This window comes from Phocoena phocoena, chromosome 13 (genome assembly GCF_963924675.1).
Source record: "Phocoena phocoena chromosome 13, mPhoPho1.1, whole genome shotgun sequence".
In the NCBI taxonomy this organism is placed as follows: Eukaryota; Metazoa; Chordata; class Mammalia; order Artiodactyla; family Phocoenidae; genus Phocoena; species Phocoena phocoena.
This window is the reverse complement of record NC_089231.1, coordinates 58017641-58036281: the sequence shown is the minus strand read 5'-3', so window position 1 is coordinate 58036281 and position 18641 is coordinate 58017641. Positions and strand designations below refer to the sequence as shown.

Genomic DNA, 18641 nt, shown 5'->3' with positions numbered 1-18641 from the left:
ACTTTCCTGAGTTTTTGAAAGGTTAAAAACGGGTTACAAGGCAGGTTGGCATCTTATGAAGGCCTGTGCTATTCAGTAATGAAGAAAAGAGCCTAGTCTTGTGTTTTTAAATAGTTGTGGTATAAATTCTTTACTTTAGAATGTTTGAAGGAGAGGTGTATGGGATCAAACGTGTATTTCTCCCTCTGTCCTTAATGTCATTACAGCCATATGTCACGTACCACCACTCACACTTCCTCCCAGCCCTGTACCCTCCTCACGGTGGCTCAGACCAGTGCACGGCCAGGTCTACGGTGCTTTCATCTGGTCCCTTGGGCCAAATCGCCCCGTTTTCCAGCAAAGCCCTGGTCTCCCTGGTCCTGTGCCCGCACGTAGACAGGAGACCTTCCCTGCCTAGGATCCTTGTGTAGCTTACCAGCTGCACACTGTGCCATTCAGTCTCTCATTTAAAACTCGACATGTGATAAGTGCATTTTATTATATTTTGCTAAGAAAATCTTTGCCAGCTGCTCTGCTGTCTCCTTTTAAATATGGAGCAAAGCCCCCATGTGACATGTTTCACTTTTCACCGTGGCTGCCCAGAAGCTCGCTCGGGTCTGCTCTGTCCACCCACGCTGCTGTCTCTTCTTACCCCAGGGCACTCTGTGAGGTGGAACCAGTGTGATTACTATTATGTCCACTGGTCTTTCCAGACTCTACCTCCTTCTAAATGTTTTCCTGCCTTAGGTAGGTGGTTACTTTACCCTCTTCTACTATTACTGCCCTTGTTATGCTTTAAAGGATTTTTAGATCAGCTGATATTTTTAGACTCCTTTAGAATCCTTTTAAAACGTTATTTTACTGCATTCCCATTTCAGAAAATTATTGTTCTATTTCATTTATATATCATGAAATCTGACAGCCTGAAACCTAGTACAGGCAACCATGGTGTTTGGTTACATTACTTTCTTCTTCTTTTTGAGGAACTCATTATTATAGCACAACAGGTGTTTATTGTCCCCAATTTCATCAGGAGATCGAGAATAGGTATGATTAACCTATAATTTCAGTTGGAACGATATGCTTATTATTTGCATCCTCCAACATTTGGGGTAATTATTTCATTAAATCTTTTTAGCAAACTATGATATAAATTTCCTGGGGGGTGGGGTGGGAAAAAACAAAACAAAACAGGATACTAGCCTAAAAGTTTCCAATCCACAATAAAGATAGTGGACGCTTAACTACTTGGAGTGAGAACATGTGCAGATTTCACCAGTTTGCTTTATTTTTAAATGTTTAGTCCTAGATTTAATGCTGTTGCTCTCTTTGCCCTTAATCTCGGCTGATGATCTCACTGCCTATTTGACTGAGAAAATAAAAGTTCTCGGTGGAGAAGCTGGTCCTCCCGTCCCCACGCGCTGCCTTCCTTTCCTGGAGGCCGGCCACGCTCGGGCCTCGCTGGCCGTGACTCAAGGACCTTTCCCCACAACTACACCCTCTCCTTCTACATTGTCAGGTTCCTTCTATGGAAACATTCCCATCATCACTCAAAGAGAAATAGTAAGGAAAACACCTTCTTGACCACAACCCACTTTCATATCACCTTTTCTACTAAAACTCCTCAAAAAAGTAGTTTATGCCATTGTTTCCCCCTTTCTTCTCTCCCTTCTCCCTTGAAGGTCAGTCTGGCTTGTTGGTGTCTGTCCACTGCAAGCCCCAGGCATCGCAGCCTTCGTGCCTTGGCCCCGGGCGCATGGCTTCCCGGCCTCCTCCCTCCTCCTTCCTTTTAGTCTCTACCTGTTGTGTCGCCCAGAGCTCAGTCCTCAGGCCTCTCCTCCGCTCCACGGGCACAAACTCACTGTGGCATCTCAGGGAAGGATGTGGTTGAAGTAACTTTTCTCCACGTTGCTCCCCAGCTCTCAGTGCAGCTCGCATGAGGGAAATGCAGTTTTAACCTGCTCTGTATCCATCCAGCATCTCCCCTGCATGCAGGTGCCTAGGGGTGGCATCCTGTGAGTCATGTTCATTCGGGGATCGGGCCACGTGGGTAGAAACCGGAGCTCAGAACGTTGCAGATCACTGGCTCCCACCTCAAGGTGCCAGACATCCCTTAATTACCAGCAGTTAAGAATCTCTCTGATCCTGGTCACGGCTTTAATGCCGGGCACAGATGCCTCAGCCACAGCGTAGAGCCAGCCTGTAGCCCTTCCTGAGCTCTGCGTAGAAGAAGTAAGCACTGCTCAATGGACAGGCTGCAGTAAGTTCAGTCCTCAGTGACTCATTCCCCATTTGGTCCTTCAGACGTGCCCTGTCAAGCCCGGCGTCCGGCGGAGGCCTCACTGTGGCCCCTGCCACCTCGCCTCTTGCGCCCTTTCCATTGTCCACGCGGCTCCGGCCACGCTGGCCTTCCTGCTGTTGTCCCAGGACGGCTCGTGCCTTCACTGCACACAGGATCCTGTCCGAACATCAGGACCTCTTCCTTGATGACTCTGCCTTGAACCAGGGTCCCCACTGCCACCCGGTCACTTTCTCTTCCTCCCTCGCACTGTCACTGATGTTACACTGTTTCTTTTTCTTTTTTTTTTTGCTGTACGCGGGCCTCTCACTGTTATGGCCTCTCCCGTTGCGGAGCACAGGCACCAGACGCGCAGGCTCAGCGGCCATGGCTCACGGGCCCAGCCGCTCCGCGGCGTGTGGGATCTTCCCGGACCGGGGCACGAACCCGTGTCCCCTGCATCGGCAGGCGGACTCTCAACCACTGCGCCACCAGGGAAGCCCTATACTGTTTCTATTTGTAGTTTACTCTGTCTCTGGCACCAGAAGGTGAGCTCAAAGCGGGCAGGTCTTCTATTTAGTTCACCGTATCTCTAGCACCCAGGATACATATAACAAGCACTTGGTATCTCTTTAAATGAATGAATAATACTCAGTGGTTATTTTTATTTTAAAATTAAGAAGAAATAATGTATCTTGCTTGTCTGTTATCAGTGACATTTGAATCTGTTTTTCTTTTCTGTATCCACTCTAGTGGCTATTACCACCGGGTGCTAATGTCATTTCTCCATAAAACGCTTGCTAAGTGACTGGGGTTGAACTGCATCCTTTCCAGCAGTGGGTAATGAGGGTTGAAATAAGGCTAAGAATGTTGCTGCTCGATCCTTACTTGTAGTGCTGGCCGGCATCAATCTGGGGCTCACTTATACGTTTAAGTGAATAGATCATCTTAATTTGCTTCAGTCAGTGTCAGTGTTGTCATTCTGCTCTGGGTCGTCTCTGTACCAAATAACAGTTGGGAGAGGAAACTGCTTTCTGCTCGAAAGGAAGGAGATGATTTCAGCTTCTACCCCATCCTGGCTGGGATGAGGACCCTTCTCATCCACATCACTCCCAGTTGCCAGTTCAGGCCATTTTGAAATAAGAACAGCTCCCTTTCTCATTTTCTAGAGATGAGAACAGCCTCTTGTATTTCTTGATTTTGCCTTTGACCCCTTACATCATCTTTACATCACAACAGGTCTACCACTCACATGCAACCCTAGTTTTTGTTTTAGAGCAATTCCTTGATTTCACAAAAGGAAAGACAAAATGCAACTGCTGTTTTATTGTAGGGCTTCTTCAGCCGCAAGTAACATAAAAATCTGTTCACAATACCTTCATCAAAGAGAGGGTTGTTTTTCCTACATGACAGACACTGATGTGCTAGACCCACGCTGGCAGGTCCTGGGTCCAGGCTCCGTCATCCTTCATTCTCTGCCCTCTTCAACACGTTTGCTTCTGTCCTTGTGCTTGTCACCTCATGAGCCCTTATATCTACGTTCCGTGAAGATTGAGGAAGGGGGAAACGGGCAAAGCAGCATCAGCATCACCTAAAAGTAGGCAAAAAAGTATTTATGAACATCCAGCATTGCCCTCCCCTTAGACTGTACTGCCACTTCCGGGTGTGAAACAGGCTGGGAAAGGCAGCCGTGTCAGCCAGGCGTGGGCACGTTGCTGCCCTGAACCGAGTCAGGGCTCCTTATCAAGGAGGGCTCGGGGAACGGGTGTTGGGTGGGCACCTGCAGCGTCCGCCCTGGCAGCTGTGGTAACAGAGGAACTCTGAGAATGGGGGTCCGTGAGGATGCGTTGTTGTGGTCTCGCGTTAGTACAAACATTGTCCGTTACTCAGATAATTTCCAGTTCACAGGGGTATTTTCCATTTCTTTTTTCCCTTGCAGCAACAGGTCTACCATCAGATTTACTCCTGCCTGAGTAAAATTTTCGTAGAAGACTTGGAATAAATTAGGAGCTATTGATGCTGCTAGTTTTAGCGAGCAGCTCATAGTAGTTAGAAGACTGAAGATTGATTTTAGACAATCTAAGCTCTGAAATGAGAATAATATGTGATTATCTCACAGCACTGTGGTCAGGATGTACCAAAACAGCGCTTAGAGGTGGTCACTGTTGCTGTCTTTGTAGTTATTTATTCGTTCACAAACCACACTCTTATTCAGCGTCTCCTGCGTGCCGTCCCTACTGCGGCAGGTGGGGTGCAGCGGTTAACAAGCTAGATGAGGCGGATGTCCTTCTGCCCCGGACTCACCTGCCAGGCGATGAGCAGATAGACTAGGGAGGGCATTTCAGGCAAAGTGGTAAAAAGAAGGCAAGAAAGGGCGATACGGTCAGCGATGCTCTCTCTAAGGAAGGGATTTCGAGCTGAGAACATTTTTTCTTGAGACCTAATTCTCCAAATAGCCAAGTTACAAGTAAGATATTCTTGTAATATCTATATTCTTTTTTCTTGAGAATTAGGTCTCAAGAAAAAAAAATGCAGTTATCTTCTGGGGAAAGGCATTAATTTTATCATAGGTTCCCTTTTTTCCTAGAGGCAATAACACAAACTATTACAGAATTTACCGGTTTCTTTTCACCAACAGATGGTTCTCTGTCTAATTCACCATCGAGTCAACCCATTAAACTTCATCATACAAAATTACCAAGAAAACTGTTAGGTTCTGTGCATTTTCATTGCGTGTTCTCCTTGACTACTTCTTTGTATGTCCTTGCTGTGGTTCTTAATGTAATAACTCTTCTCCGATAGTCGGGGTCATGCCTCTCCTTACAGATCCTACAAGGAGAGAATTACGACACCCATCAGGGATCTGGAGATAAATATGCATTGATAAATATTTGATGAAATTGATAAAATATCACTTCAAGCCTTGATTGAATCAAGTGCATTAAAATAGTCCTGAAATACTCAGTAGCCTTCATTGGGAGGCTGCTGAAACATCCGCACAGAGCTGCCTCTGGGCTGGCAGGTGGGCACTGGCTTGTTGGCCTGTGTGTGGGTTTAGGTTGTAGGTCTTTGTGCTGGTGGCCTTGGGAGCATGTTGTGAGGCACGGTTTGGAGAAAAGTCTCTTTATACCCTGTGTTTCTTTCTTTTCTCATAGATTTTTTTTTTTTTTTTTACTGTTTGATACAAGCATGCGTCTTAATTAGGGGCTTGTTTACAAGTTTTAAACATTCATTTGTTTAATAATTGTTTTCTTTTTCCAAGCTCTTTCTGAAAGCTACCTTGGGGTAGGGCAGCTCTTATTTCTGCTCATCCCTCAAGGTGTTTCACAGAGTTGTGAGGGTGTAATAAGTGTCTAAGGCATACTTTCCTATTGTTCAGTAAATCTAACAAAAATCTATTTGAGGTGCAAATATTTGTTCTAACAGCATCATCCACTGGGACCCAGCCTTGGTCAGAACTTTTCTGCAACAGAATCGTACTGTAATGCCAATTTCTGGTTTCTACGTAAGCCTCTCTTCTAGACTCTGAGCATCTTGAGGGAAGAGGTATGGAAGGCTCGTCGAGTCATTCAGTGAGCATGTCCTGAGCAGTGACTATGTGACATACTAGGCAGTGCCGACACAATGGTGCAGTACACCCAGGCTCGCAGCTCACGATTCTAATATGAGAGAGAGAGAGAGACACTAAACAAATACATCATTTAATTTGTAGTAGAGGTAAGTGCTATTAAAAAAGGGAACCTAACCTACTCTTGGAAGTTAGCCTGAGGAAGTGAAATGTAAGCTGTGACCTGAAAGATGAGTAGGAGTTTTCCAGGCTGAGAGGTAGGAAGGTCATTGCAGCATGCAAGTGCTCTCAGCTGTGAAAGAACCTGGTGGGTTCAAGGGACAGGAAAAGGCCAGTATAGATGCAGAATATTGAGTAACGGGAAAGATCAAGTAAGGCGCATCTAGAGAAGTAGATAGGAGTTGGGATCAGGTAGGCCAGGCTAAGGATTTGGGACTTAATCCCAAGAGCCATGAGAAGCCATTGAAAGAAGCTAAGAGGGAAGTGATGCAGTGAGATTTGTGTTTTGAAAATGTCACTCTGGTTGCAAGATGGGGACTTGGACTGAATGAAGGATGGTGCTGAGGTCGTTCAAGGGGGAGGCAATGATGGTTTGGGTCAGGGCACCCAGTAGTGATAGGAATAAGTTGGCAGGTGGAAATACCTAAGAGATTGAGAATTGGCCGGAAGTTGGGTGGAGTGAAGTGAGGGCAGGAAAGATGTCAAGGATAATGAGGTTTATTGAAACGAATGGCTCTAGAGGAAAAGAAGTTTGGGGACCAGGCGGTGACTTCAGTTTTGAACATGTTGAATTTGAAACGCCTTGAAGAGATTCCCAACAGAGATGTTGGGTGAAGAGTTGGATGCACTGGTCTAGAACGTACAGAGTGTCTGGGCTGTAGCCTCTGAGCACCTATAGTATACATTTGGTGAACGAAGAAATGGATGGCCCAGGAACAAACCTTGGGGGTTCTCTGACATTTTAAATTTCACCAGAGGATGAAAAGCTGGCAAAGAAGAGAATGCCCACGTGCTGATGGCGAGAGTGTGATGTCACCAGAGCCGGTGGACAGTAACAGTTCAAGAAGGCGGTAGCCAGCTGTGGTCAGCCTAGCGCCAAGGCACTGAGTGTGGTGTGCTCTCAGCAGTGCGTGTTGGGCCTAATGCAGAGAGGTCACGGGTGACCTCAGAAGACAGGCTGATGTGGTTCAAGAAATGGGATGTGAGCAAGTAGAGAGAACCTCCTGAGAAGTCTGGCTGTGAACGGGAGAAGAGGGAACAGCAGCTAAAGGGGGTGTGGCTCCAAAGGGGAAAACTGGAGTGTGTTTAAGTGTTGGTAGAAAGGATTCAGTAGTCAAGGGGCAATTAGAGTATTTGATAGCCCAAAGCTCCTGAAGAGTGGGAGGAAGATGAGATCCTAACCTAAACGGTGAGGGTTCACTCGGGGGAGGGCAGACTGCTCCCTGCACTGTGATGGGAGGGAAGCGGGGGTAGGAAGGCCCACCGGTGAGCAGGCTCCTGTTTTCTCCGTGAAGCAGCAGGCGAGCCAGCGACTGAGTCCCGGAGCAGGGAGGTTAGTGGGCGGTTTGGGAGAGCCTAGAGGGCTCAGGTGACACTGAAGACAGATGTTTTGATCACACCTAATCCACACTGCTGTGTAATTTTTCCCAGGAAGAGTTAGTTATGAAGAACACAGAGCAGCAGGATAACACAACTGATTCATGGCTGGCTTTTTTTTTTTTCACAACCAGATGTGATAAAAGGTCAGAGAGGCAAGAGGGTTTATGTCACGTGCAACAGAAGGTCAAATACCGGTGGATAGACTCAGACAAGGGAAGGGAGTCGTGCACGCGAGGGGACTGATGGTGAGAAGGAAGGGAGATCAGTGGCCTGGAAGTTCCCGTGATGTTGGAAAGAGCCTCAGCAGCGGGGTTACCTGAGTAAAAGCAGCCTGACTACGAGATGATTTGGGAAGCGGTGCCATTTTGGGTGACGACGAAATCCGGAGGGTTTTCTTTGCGTGTGTGACCCAGCCGGGTTTGGGGAAGTGGCCCCTGAGGATGAGACGGTTAATGATCTGTGAGGGCAGCAGATGGGGTAGGACAACCGGGAGGGCGGGTGCAGGGCGGGTGCTGGGGCCGCCTCGGGCGACGGTGGAGCAGGGACAGAGCGGCACCCGGGGAGCCGGGGCCGAGGTCTTCCCGAGCGGTGCGGGGTGGTGGGGGCTGGGGGGTGGGCCACGAGAGGCCAGCGGTGTTGGGGCCTGTTGCATCGGGAGTCTTCGAGGAGCAGGGAGGAAGCACAGTCGAGGAGAGGTGCCGGGAAAAGAGGGCACTTTCCTCTCTGCCAGTCCCGGGGCACGTGGAGTGTGAGAAAATGCACGTCTTTTCCTGAAGAAGCTGCAGGGTGCAGTGTCTTCACCCAGCAGGCAAGTTAAATCAGAGCTGGGAGTCGGAGAAAGTATTGAGACGAGGACAAGGACACAGGATCTTGAACAGGAGACGGAAATCTGAGAGCTGGGGAGGGAGGGGGAAGGTGTGGGATCTTCATCAAAAGAGGCCCAGAGCAGCATGACAGGAGGGGGTAGCACATTCCAGGAGCCATTGTGTGTGTGTGTGTGTGTGTGTGTGTGTGTGTGTGTGTGTGTGTAGCAGGGAGGGGAGGAGAGGGAAGGGGCAAACCAGACTGAGAAAAATCACAGAACAGAGCAAGGGGGTTTCAATCCTGATACTCTTTACATTGCCTCTTGGGCTTGACGGAATTCATCTCTGGCCTGGATTCATTATGTATTGTTTAGTATAGTATATGTAGTATACTGTAATATTGTATATATGTTGATAGTAAAGTATAGAATAGTATAGTATATATAGTTTTGTACGGTATAGCATATAAAGTGTAGTGTATATAGTTTCGGATAGTGTATTACAGTATAGTATCGTGCAGTATGCTATATCTATACAGTATGGTACAGTACAGTGTGATATGGTCTGTATAGAACAGTATCATGTAGTGTATATAGCACAGCCCAGCCCAGTACAGAATGGTCAGGCAGTTGGCTCTTCAGCTGCTGGGACACACTTGAGTGGCACAGGGAGGGCCACGTCACTGTCTTCTCTGCGCCCCATTTGCTGGTTCAGTTTCTGTCCACCCTTTGGGGGAGCCTTGCTGTGGCTGAGTGGGAGTTTCATGGGGAGCCACAAACCAGACCTCACCCACTCACCTGCTCAGCTCATGGCTGTGTTGCCTTTGCCAGTGTTATTCTGTTGAAGACATGTCCTGTTCTTCTGGGTTTTTTTTTTTACTTAAATTTCTTCAATGCCTATTCATTTTGCTCAGCCTCTGATGTTAGTTGCTGTTTATATTATCCATTACGGCACTGATATTTTCTGCTAAATCGTTTTATAAAACATCACAAGTACCCAATAAGTGTTTCTGGTGACGGTTTGTTTTTAATTTGAAAAGTCTTGATGAATATCATTTGCATATTTTAGTCTTTCCAGTTCTTCTTTGCTGAGGGTGTTTTCAAGGTATGTTCTTTTACTTCCTGAAGGGGCAAATGATGTGAAAATCCTTCCAGGTCAAGCTGTTTGTCCCACTCCAGGGTGCCGAGGGATAGGCCATATCCGTGGTCCACGGTATTCAGGACATCACAGGTAAAATTTTTTCTTATTTAAATTATTTCAGGGATGAACTGAAACATGATGCAGATTAGCAGCTGTAGGAAGCATCGTAATGACCCTCTGGGAGCCAGACACCTCCCCATCATACTCCCCCATCGCTGTCCCGAGGCCCCTCTTCAACATTTCCCGTGTTTGCCCAGCCCGCCTTCCTCCGGGCCTTTTGGCCTCCTGAGGCCCGGCCCAGACCACCAGGCTTCCCAGGGCCTCTGCCCTCTGACACTTGTCTCAGCAGGTGCACACATGCCCCACCCTCCGTCCCTCGTGCTCCTGAATCCTCCCCACACAGCTGCCCGTCTCGCCACCTTCTTAAGAAATTCCAGAACCTCCTGCCGCTTCGCCCCTGGCTCTCACCTTGCCTCTGTTTCTTTTTCTCTCTCTTTTATTTATTTGGGGATGAGATAATTCTGTTATAGGATAAAAAATAGCGTGAAGTTATGTTGCAGAATATGCCTGTGTTTTAAATATGTGATAATAGTATGGGGAGGATAGTGCTCATAATGAAAAATAAGTACAAATAAGTGTTGAAGTCCTCGCTGCTTTTTCTGTCACCATCAAGTGGTAAAGTAGCGTATAGATAAATTATTCATATTGGTGATCTAGTTACAGAATATGTAAATTAAAGCTGAACAGAATTGACATCCGATTTGTCCAAATACACAAACAGATAAAACAAACACATAGATAACTATGAAGAGAAAAGGATAAATCATATATGTGAAACAAGGAAATGTTTGTTTGGATAAAAGAGATCCACAGAGAAGTCGTCGCTGTGTCAGGTGCTTGCAGGTCTGGAAACCAGTGCTTCAAACAGCTCTAAATGAATCAAAGCAAGTGTTACTATAAGAAATAATGCTGATGTACGTAAATATGTTATATGTGTAAATATAATACTAACACTTAATTGAAAGAGTTCTAAGTCTTTTGTCACAGATATTTAAAAATCAAATACCTACTCTTGCACATGTTTGAAAAAGTGACACAAATTGGTTAGTGTATTACATAAGCTTCTTTGCATTCAAAATCAGACCCTCGTGAATCTCCGTTTGACTTGGCATCCTGGATGCCCATGGTTTTTCACACAACACTTGTATCATTAAGAACCGTGGTGGCGCAGCATTTCTTGAGTTCTCCGCTCAAAAAGGGGGCTTCCAAGGTGTTGGTAATATTGTTTCTTGATCTGGTGCTGATAACCAGGGATGTATTCATCTCGTGAAAATTCATTGAGCTCAAGTACACTAATAATACTTGTGCTTTTCTTTATGAATATATTATACATCAATAAAAAGTTGAAAATTAAAAAAAAAACACTAACACTTAAAAGATTATAATATAGCAACCATAAAAAAGAAAGAAATTGAAGACATGTAGACATCTTGGTTACTTGGACAAATGCAGGACTCACAGGTTATAAGAGAGGCCCTGGTGGTGAAGCTGGAGTTCTGTACGAGGGAAGGGAGGAAGAGAGAAAAGGACACGGGGGAGCAGGTGGGGGAAAGAGCCATCCCATCATCGGGTCGGGGTCTGTGTGAGGTGAGGACCCTGTCGATAGAACCACTTTACAGTCATTACTAGGGGTGTGTGGCTGTGGATAATCTTCTTCAGGCTTTTCTGGTGTGTTTATGTTAGTTTTTAAAAACCTAGAGCTGCAGAGTCCAACATGGTAGTTCTAGTCATATGGGTCTGTTTACATGGAAATTAATTACAATAAAAAACAATGAAAATTTCAGTTTCTCAGTTGCAGTAGCCACATCTCAGTTGCTCAGGAGCCGCCTGTGGCTCGTGGCTGCCGCATTGGACGGCCCAAAAAGTTCCTCTGGACAGCCCTGAGAGAGCATACCAGGTTCTGCCTCCTCACGGTGGATTTTTGAGTGCCAGGTACTTCTGGATGGATAACTGGACATCCTAGTGCCTCCTTCAAAGCTTGAATCATTATCCTCAGAGTGAACCGGCCAGTACGTGGTGGTCGGTCTGTCCCTTATTGTCCTCTGCAGTTGCCCACCTGTGGCACCAGGGCTGGGGTCACAGACATCACCCGGGCCGGTCCTGGGACCGCCGAGGAGCTCACTCACCCCAGCTGACTCGCCCCCCTCCCCCCCGACCGCGATTCTTATGTGTAGGTTATTCACCTTCTCCTACTTGGATTCTGAAAACATGGACCAGATCACAGTGGGCACACTCCACTGTGTTTCAGCAGCTTCCCTGAACTTTCTCATCCAGTATGGCCCAAGTGGGTCTGATTGCTGTTCTTAGTTATAGTATCTAATGATGAATAATATCTGACGTGATTCTCTCCAGCAAGTAGCCTTTACCGGGTTGGCATCAGAACTTTGGAAGAAACCAGAAAAATGTAAAAATAAGGAAGTGTTTGTTAAAAAAGGCATTCTATGAAGCTTAGAAAAAAATGAGATAACTGAACACGTGATAGAAGAATGGGACTTTTAAAAAATTTTTTTACTTTTTTAATTAACATATAGTTGGTATGCAATATTATATATTGCAGGTGTACAACATAGTGATTCCCAATTTTAAAGATTATATTCCATTTATAGTTATTGTAAATATTAGCTATATTCCCTGTGTTGTGCAGTTTATCCTTGTAGCTTATTTATTTTATACGTAGTTTGTACATCTTAATCCCCTAACCCTATCTTGCCCCTCCCCACATCCTTCTGCCCAGCGGTAACCACTAGTTTGTTCTCTATATCTGTGAGTCTGTTTTCTTTTTTGTTATATTCAGTAGTTTTAATTTTTAGATTCCACATATAAGTGATATCATACAACATTTGTCTTTCTCTGACTTAACTTCATTTAGCATAATGCCCTCCAAGTCCATCCATGTTGCTGCAAATGGCAAGATTTCATTATATATATTCCATGTAATTATATATACAATTATATATGTATATATTCCATTGTATATATATATATATATATATATGTATATATATATACCACATCTTCTTTATCCATTCATCTGTTGATGGACACTTAGGTTGTTTCCATGTCTTGGCTATTGTGAATAGTGCTGATATGAACATTGGGGTGCACATATCTTTTTTTCTTTTTTTAAAACATCTTTATTGGATTATAATTGCTTTACAATGGTGTGTTAGTTTCTGCTTTGTAACAAAGTGAATCAGTTATACATATACATATGTCCCCATATCTCTTCCCTCTTGCATGTCCCTCCCTCCCACCCTCTCTATCCCACCCCTCTAGGTGGTCACAAAGCACCAAGCTGATCTCCCTGTGCTATGCGGCTGCTTCCCACTAGCTATCTGTTTTACATTTGGTAGTGTATATATGTCCATGCCACTCTCTCACTTTGTCCCAGCTTACCCTTCCCTCTCCCCATATCCTCAAGTCCATTCTCTAGTAGGTCTGTGTCTTTATTCCCATCTTGCCCCTAGGTTCTTTGTGACCATTTTTTTTTTTTAGATTTCATATATATGTATTAGCATAGGGTATTTGTTTTTCTCTTTCTGACTTACTTCGCTCTGTATGACAGACTCTAGGTCCATCCACCTCACTGCAAATAACTCAATTTTGTTTCTTTTTATGGCTGAGTAATATTCCATTGTATATATGTGCCACGTCTTCTTTATCCATTCATCTGTTGATGGACACTTAGGTTGCTTCCATGTCCTGGCTGTGGTAAATAGAGCTGCAATGAACATTTTGGTACATGACTCTTTTTGAATTATGGTTTTCTCAGGGTATATGCCCAGTAGTGGGATTGCTTGGTCGTATGGTAGTTCTATTTTTAGTTTTTTAAGGAACCTCCATACTGTTCTCCATAATGGCTGTATCAATTTACATTCCCACCAACAGTGCAAGAGGGTTCCCTTTTCTCCACACCCTCTCCAGCGTTTATTGTTTGTAGATTTTTTGATGATGGCCATTCTGACTGGTGTGAGATGCACATATCTTTTTGAATTAGTGTTTTCGTTTTGGGGACATATATACCCAGGAGTGGAATTGCTGGGTCATATGGTAGCTCTATTTTTAGTTTTTGAGGAACCTCCATACTGTTCTCCACAGTGGCTGCACCAGCTTACATTCCCACCAGCAGTGCATGAGGGTTCCCTTTTCCCCACGTCCTTGCCAGAATTTGTTATTTGTGGTTTTTTGTTGAAGGATGGAGCATTTTTAGGGAACTATGAGGCAGGATATGTTTTGTATACAGACCTCACATCCACGGGGCAGCCCCTGGTGACGGCGGGTGACTGGGCTGCAGCTCTTCTGCTGGCCTAGACCTTGTTATGCTGGAGCAGGGCTCCTGTAAGAAAAAGGAACATCTTCAAAATGGAATCACCTTAGTGATTCCATTGTCTCAGAAAAGAAAAATAAAAAGCGATGAGCACCTGTACTTGGCTTCTCTCTAGAATGGAAAAAGACAAAAATTAGAGAACTGAGTTTTCCTTGGACTTACATGCTTATATAGAATTTATAAAGCGTTTAGACCATCAGGTAAATAAATTCTGACTTACCTGTGAAAAGCTTTTCTTACATTGAACATTATGTTGTGCCCAAGGAAGGGGGAGGAACTTCTTGTTGGAGGAGTGGTGACCGCAAGGCAGTGTAGGAGGGTGGGGTCGCGGGTGATGGAAGGTCAGTTCCTGCAGGTACCGGGCGTTTCTGTCTCCTGCTTTAATCACTTTCAGTGACAGTCTGTCTTTGGCAATTTTACCTTTGAGGTGCTCGTTACTCATTGACTGACTGATTCCATTTTCAGTTAATACACTGATTTCTTTTTAACAACTAAATTTATTTTGTTTTGTTTTATAAATTTATTTATTTTATTTATTTTTGGCTGTTGGGTCTTGGTTGCTGCATGCGGGCCCTCTCCAGTTGCGGCGAGCGGGTTTCACTCTTCATTGTGGTGTGTGGGCTTCTCATTGCGGTGGCTTCTCTTGTTGTGGAGCACAGGCTCCAGGTACGCAGGCTTCAGTAGTTGTGGTATGCAGACTCAGTAGTTGTGGCTCATGGGCTCAGTTACTCGGCAGCATGTGGGATCTTCCCAGACCAGGGCTCGAACCCATGTCCCCTGCATTGGCAGATGGATTCCCAACCACTGCACCACCAGGGAAGCCCAAATCTGTTTTTAATTCACTCTAGGTCATGACATTCTGAATGTCATTTCCCAGGTTAGTCAGTTTACTTATGTGACTCTGTGTATAACTTAAGAATTTATTTAAATCCTCTTGTAATTAACTGGGTAAAAAAATTTTTATATCATTCATAATCTGTGGGTTTTGTTTTCATGTTATTTCTTTCATGTTACTGTAGTCTAAATCTTACATAGCTGTAAAAGATGAAGAATATTATTCTTTAGTGCATGTCTTGGTGGTATCTGTTGAGCATGTCTCTCTCTCACACACACACACACACACACACACACACACACACACACACACACACTCTTACACGTGCTAGAAATTTGCTGTAACACGCCCGAAGTTATTATTATACATTTTGCTTCTTATATGTCAGATCAAGAGATGAGAATTTTAAAATGTTGCTGCATTCTCCCAGAATCCTAGATGTACTATTATAATCATGTCTAGCTGAGTTTCCTGAAGAATTTAAATTAAACATTCTAAAATGAAAGTTTTTATTTAACTTGTCTCAGATGCGTACCTTTACCAAAGAGTCAGCATTCTAGAAAATGCTTTTTACAGTCTCTAGTCCAGAAGATTCTTAAGCAAATATTTTTGTATCTTAAAAAATGAAGAAAAAGTAAAACAAGAAGCCCCCCTGCAGTTTCATACAAAACAACTCAATTGACTTGTGCACCCAAAAAGCCTTCGGGAAGCTGCTTTTAGGAAGGTGGCTGTTTCAGCTGCTTTTCCATGAAACTCTCCCAGGCTTGCAAGGAGTGTGCTTGCAAGGAGTGCTTGCAAGGAGTGAATGTTGTTTTCACATTTCATGTCAGAATTTCTCACTCAGATGTTGAAGGCTTGGTGTTTTGAAAGGAAGTAAACAATATTCTTAAAATAAGTTGTCAGCATCTTGTTTTGTACAGCTGACAAGAACGGTGACATGAGGATGTCGCTGAAGACATTTGAAGGGAACATACCACTTTCAGAGATCAGGCAGACCCCTTGGTATCCTTTTTAGATGAATTTCAGACAGGTTTATTTTCGTTTTCATGTAAATAGTCAAGGGGTTAAAAATGATATTCAAAGCTGTTTAGAGTTCAGTAGAAGCTGCATAAACCATTATTTGAAAGAAATTGCATCAGTTCTTATCTGTATGAAAATAAGACTTTTGGCACAAAATTATCACACAATTTACATTTTATTTGAATGAATTTACATAGTGAATAAAAAGAAGTAGGTGTATTTGTTTACATAGAAATATTTAAAGATGACAATACTGGGACTACAAGATGTAAACCTACTTTTAAGCCAGGGTCCAGGATTAGGTATGTTGTTTTTTCTAAATGAGCAGAACATAGACTCCGGAAGACTTGATCTAACTCTGTGCCATAAAACATACAAGGGTAATTTACTTAGGAAGTAATGATTATTCTTTACACAGAGAGCCAGGTACCGTCAGAATGTAAGGACCCCCGCCCCGGTGCTCCGGGTGGGATGCAGGACCCGAATCGCCAGTGTCATGCCATAAAGAGCACAAATGTAAAGGAGCACCTGCTGCTCAGGAGTGAGGGGTCAGATAGATCTAAGGCGTTTGGGTGCTCTTCATGGAACCTTCTAGCACAACACAGCCTCTATTTGTGGTTTGCCTGGAACTATTTTGCCAACTCAAGAATTATGATGGAAATTATTTCAGGTTGTTTTCTTCTCTTCACATCTGTTCTCCTACAGATGTGTGGTGTATGTGGCGTGTGTCAGTCACTGTGGTAACGTCTGAGGTTTTAGACTGGCCTGAGTTGGACTTGCAGACCTGCCATTTACTGTAACTAGGGGGCAGAAGGCCACACTATGCTTAGCCTCAGTTTCCTCATCTGTAATTGGGAGGTCTTTGCAATAGAAAAGGTTAAATTCCATAATGAGACTAAGACACATGTAAGTCTTAATGCACTTTATGATACAGTATCATGTTACTGAAAGCATAACTGCAGGAAATATACTGAGAAACACAATAACATTAGGAGATTTTAACTCATCCATTTGAGACTATGATAGATTAAGTAGGGAAAACAAATACAGATATATAGAATCTGAATAACATGATTTTAAAAAGACGAAGACTGACCGGAAGCTATATGTCCAACTGAAAAAAAAAAAAAAAAAACCTACTTAAGAGCACTTTTCCAAACTCAACTATTAGGCCACAGACAACTTATAAATTCTGAAAACCAAAACAATTCAGACCCATTCTCTGATCAAGTGCAATAAAACAAGAAGTTGTTGGGGGGAAAGCCAATCACCTAGAAGACATGCAAAAACATTCACAAATACAGCTTAAGCAATCAGAGGGTCAGAGGAGACCCAAACCCAAATCTTAGAAAATCCAGATGGAGTCTAATGAGGACACTAAAGAGATAAACGTTTGGGACATCACTGTGTGTATGTTCACAGGTAAATGTAAACCCTACAGAGCAAGAAAGAGTGAAAATAAATTACTTAAATATTCAACTAGAAGAGTTAACTAACTTTTTAGACGAGTAGAAAAAGGAAAGCAAGAGCAAACTAGAAGTTGAAGTGAATGAACTGGAACACAGAAAACAAGTAAACGGGTCAGAGTCTCTTGAAACAAAGCAGCGACACTGCAACAGTAGACCATCCGTGGGGGTGCAGTGGACAGTGCGGTGTTCTGAGAGGTGCGGCCCCCGAGCCACAGCTCTTGGGTTTCTTGTTCCGTCGTTTGTCCGACTTTCCGTATGATGTTTTCTTTTAAATGGTTGATCTTCCTGGTGGGTTTTGGGTAAACACAACCTGGTCGTATCACACTGCGTCAGACCTCTCTCCTCGTAGCCCAGCCCTGGCTGGCCTCAGACACCTGCCTGGTCACCCCTCACCTGCGAAGCCCTTCTGAGCGGCACTGGGCATGTCAGGTGGTCCCCGAGCCGACACGCCCCCTGCAGGTGACCCTTCTGGAGCCGCCTCTGCTCACCTCCCAGTCTGAGCCTGTTTCTCGCAGGTGGACTGCACAGCCGTCTTCCTGGGACCTACCTGCCTGCTGGAATCCCCTCCAACTCCCTCTGTCAGATCCTCCCTGGATTCTGTCCTCATTTCCCTGGTTTATTTCTCCTGGCTTTGGAGCATAGGGTTGTGGGAGATAGTTATTTATTTATTTTTGTGTGTGTCGAAATATGTGTTCTCTCTCCTCAACCACAGTTGTTTAGTTGTGGATAGAATTCCAGTCGGAAAACTTTTCCGTCAGATTATTGAAGACATTGCTGCGTTTTCCTTAAGTTAGTGGGAAGTGGGCTGTTGTTCAGATTTCACTTCACAGAAAAGATTGTCTTTCCCTCCCACCCACTACGAGAATCTCAACCCAGACATGGTCGGGACTTTCTGTGTGTTCCCGCTGTGCTGGAATGCACCTTCCTCGCTCTCTGGTTCAGTCTGGAGACTCACACCTCTTATTTCCAGAAGCCCCTGTGTGAGTTCTTCTTTCTGCCATCTTTTCTCATTGCTCCATTTGTTTTCCTTCACAGATGCCCAAATTTTCTCTCCTTTCTTTAAACGCCTTGTCTTCTGTTCGCTTCCTTGGAATAGCTCAACTTTGTCTTACAATCCTTTGATTTTTTTTTTTTTTTTTAACCATACTGTGATTTTTTTTCAGTCTGTGAGAACATGTCCTTATTCTCTGATTTGTTTTTTGTTGCATCCTGTTCTTACTTGCTGGGTTAACTTAACCAACATTGACTGGTTAAGTTAACCCAGCATTGACTTTTTCCCCAGGTTCTTGTGTTTTGATTTGTTTTCCAGTTAGGTTGGTCGGCTTCTTTCTGTCATGTGAGAGGCATTTCTCAAGTCCTGGTGGTCTTTCTCCAGGTTCACTCTTTCTTTTTTAATTAATTAATTTAATTTATTTTTGGCTGCGTTGGGTCTTTGTTGCTGTGCATGGGCTTTCTCTAGTTGAGGCGAGCGGAGGCTACTCTTTGTCATGGTGCACGGGCTTCTCATTGCGGTGGCTTCTCTTGTTGCAGAGCACCAGCTCTAGATACACAGGCTTCAGTAGT

At 44.3% G+C, this 18641-nt stretch overlaps 1 protein-coding gene across 1 annotated transcript in view; it reads left to right on the top strand.

Annotated features, from left to right (window-relative positions):
* L3MBTL4 (L3MBTL histone methyl-lysine binding protein 4) overlaps nucleotides 1–18641 on the top strand; it is a 304644-nt gene that overhangs the window by 150632 nt on the left and 135371 nt on the right. The window contains exon 12 of the mRNA XM_065889471.1: nucleotides 9355–9457. Coding sequence (XP_065745543.1) covers nucleotides 9355–9457 — 103 coding nt within the window. The remainder of the gene's footprint in view (nucleotides 1–9354; nucleotides 9458–18641) is intronic.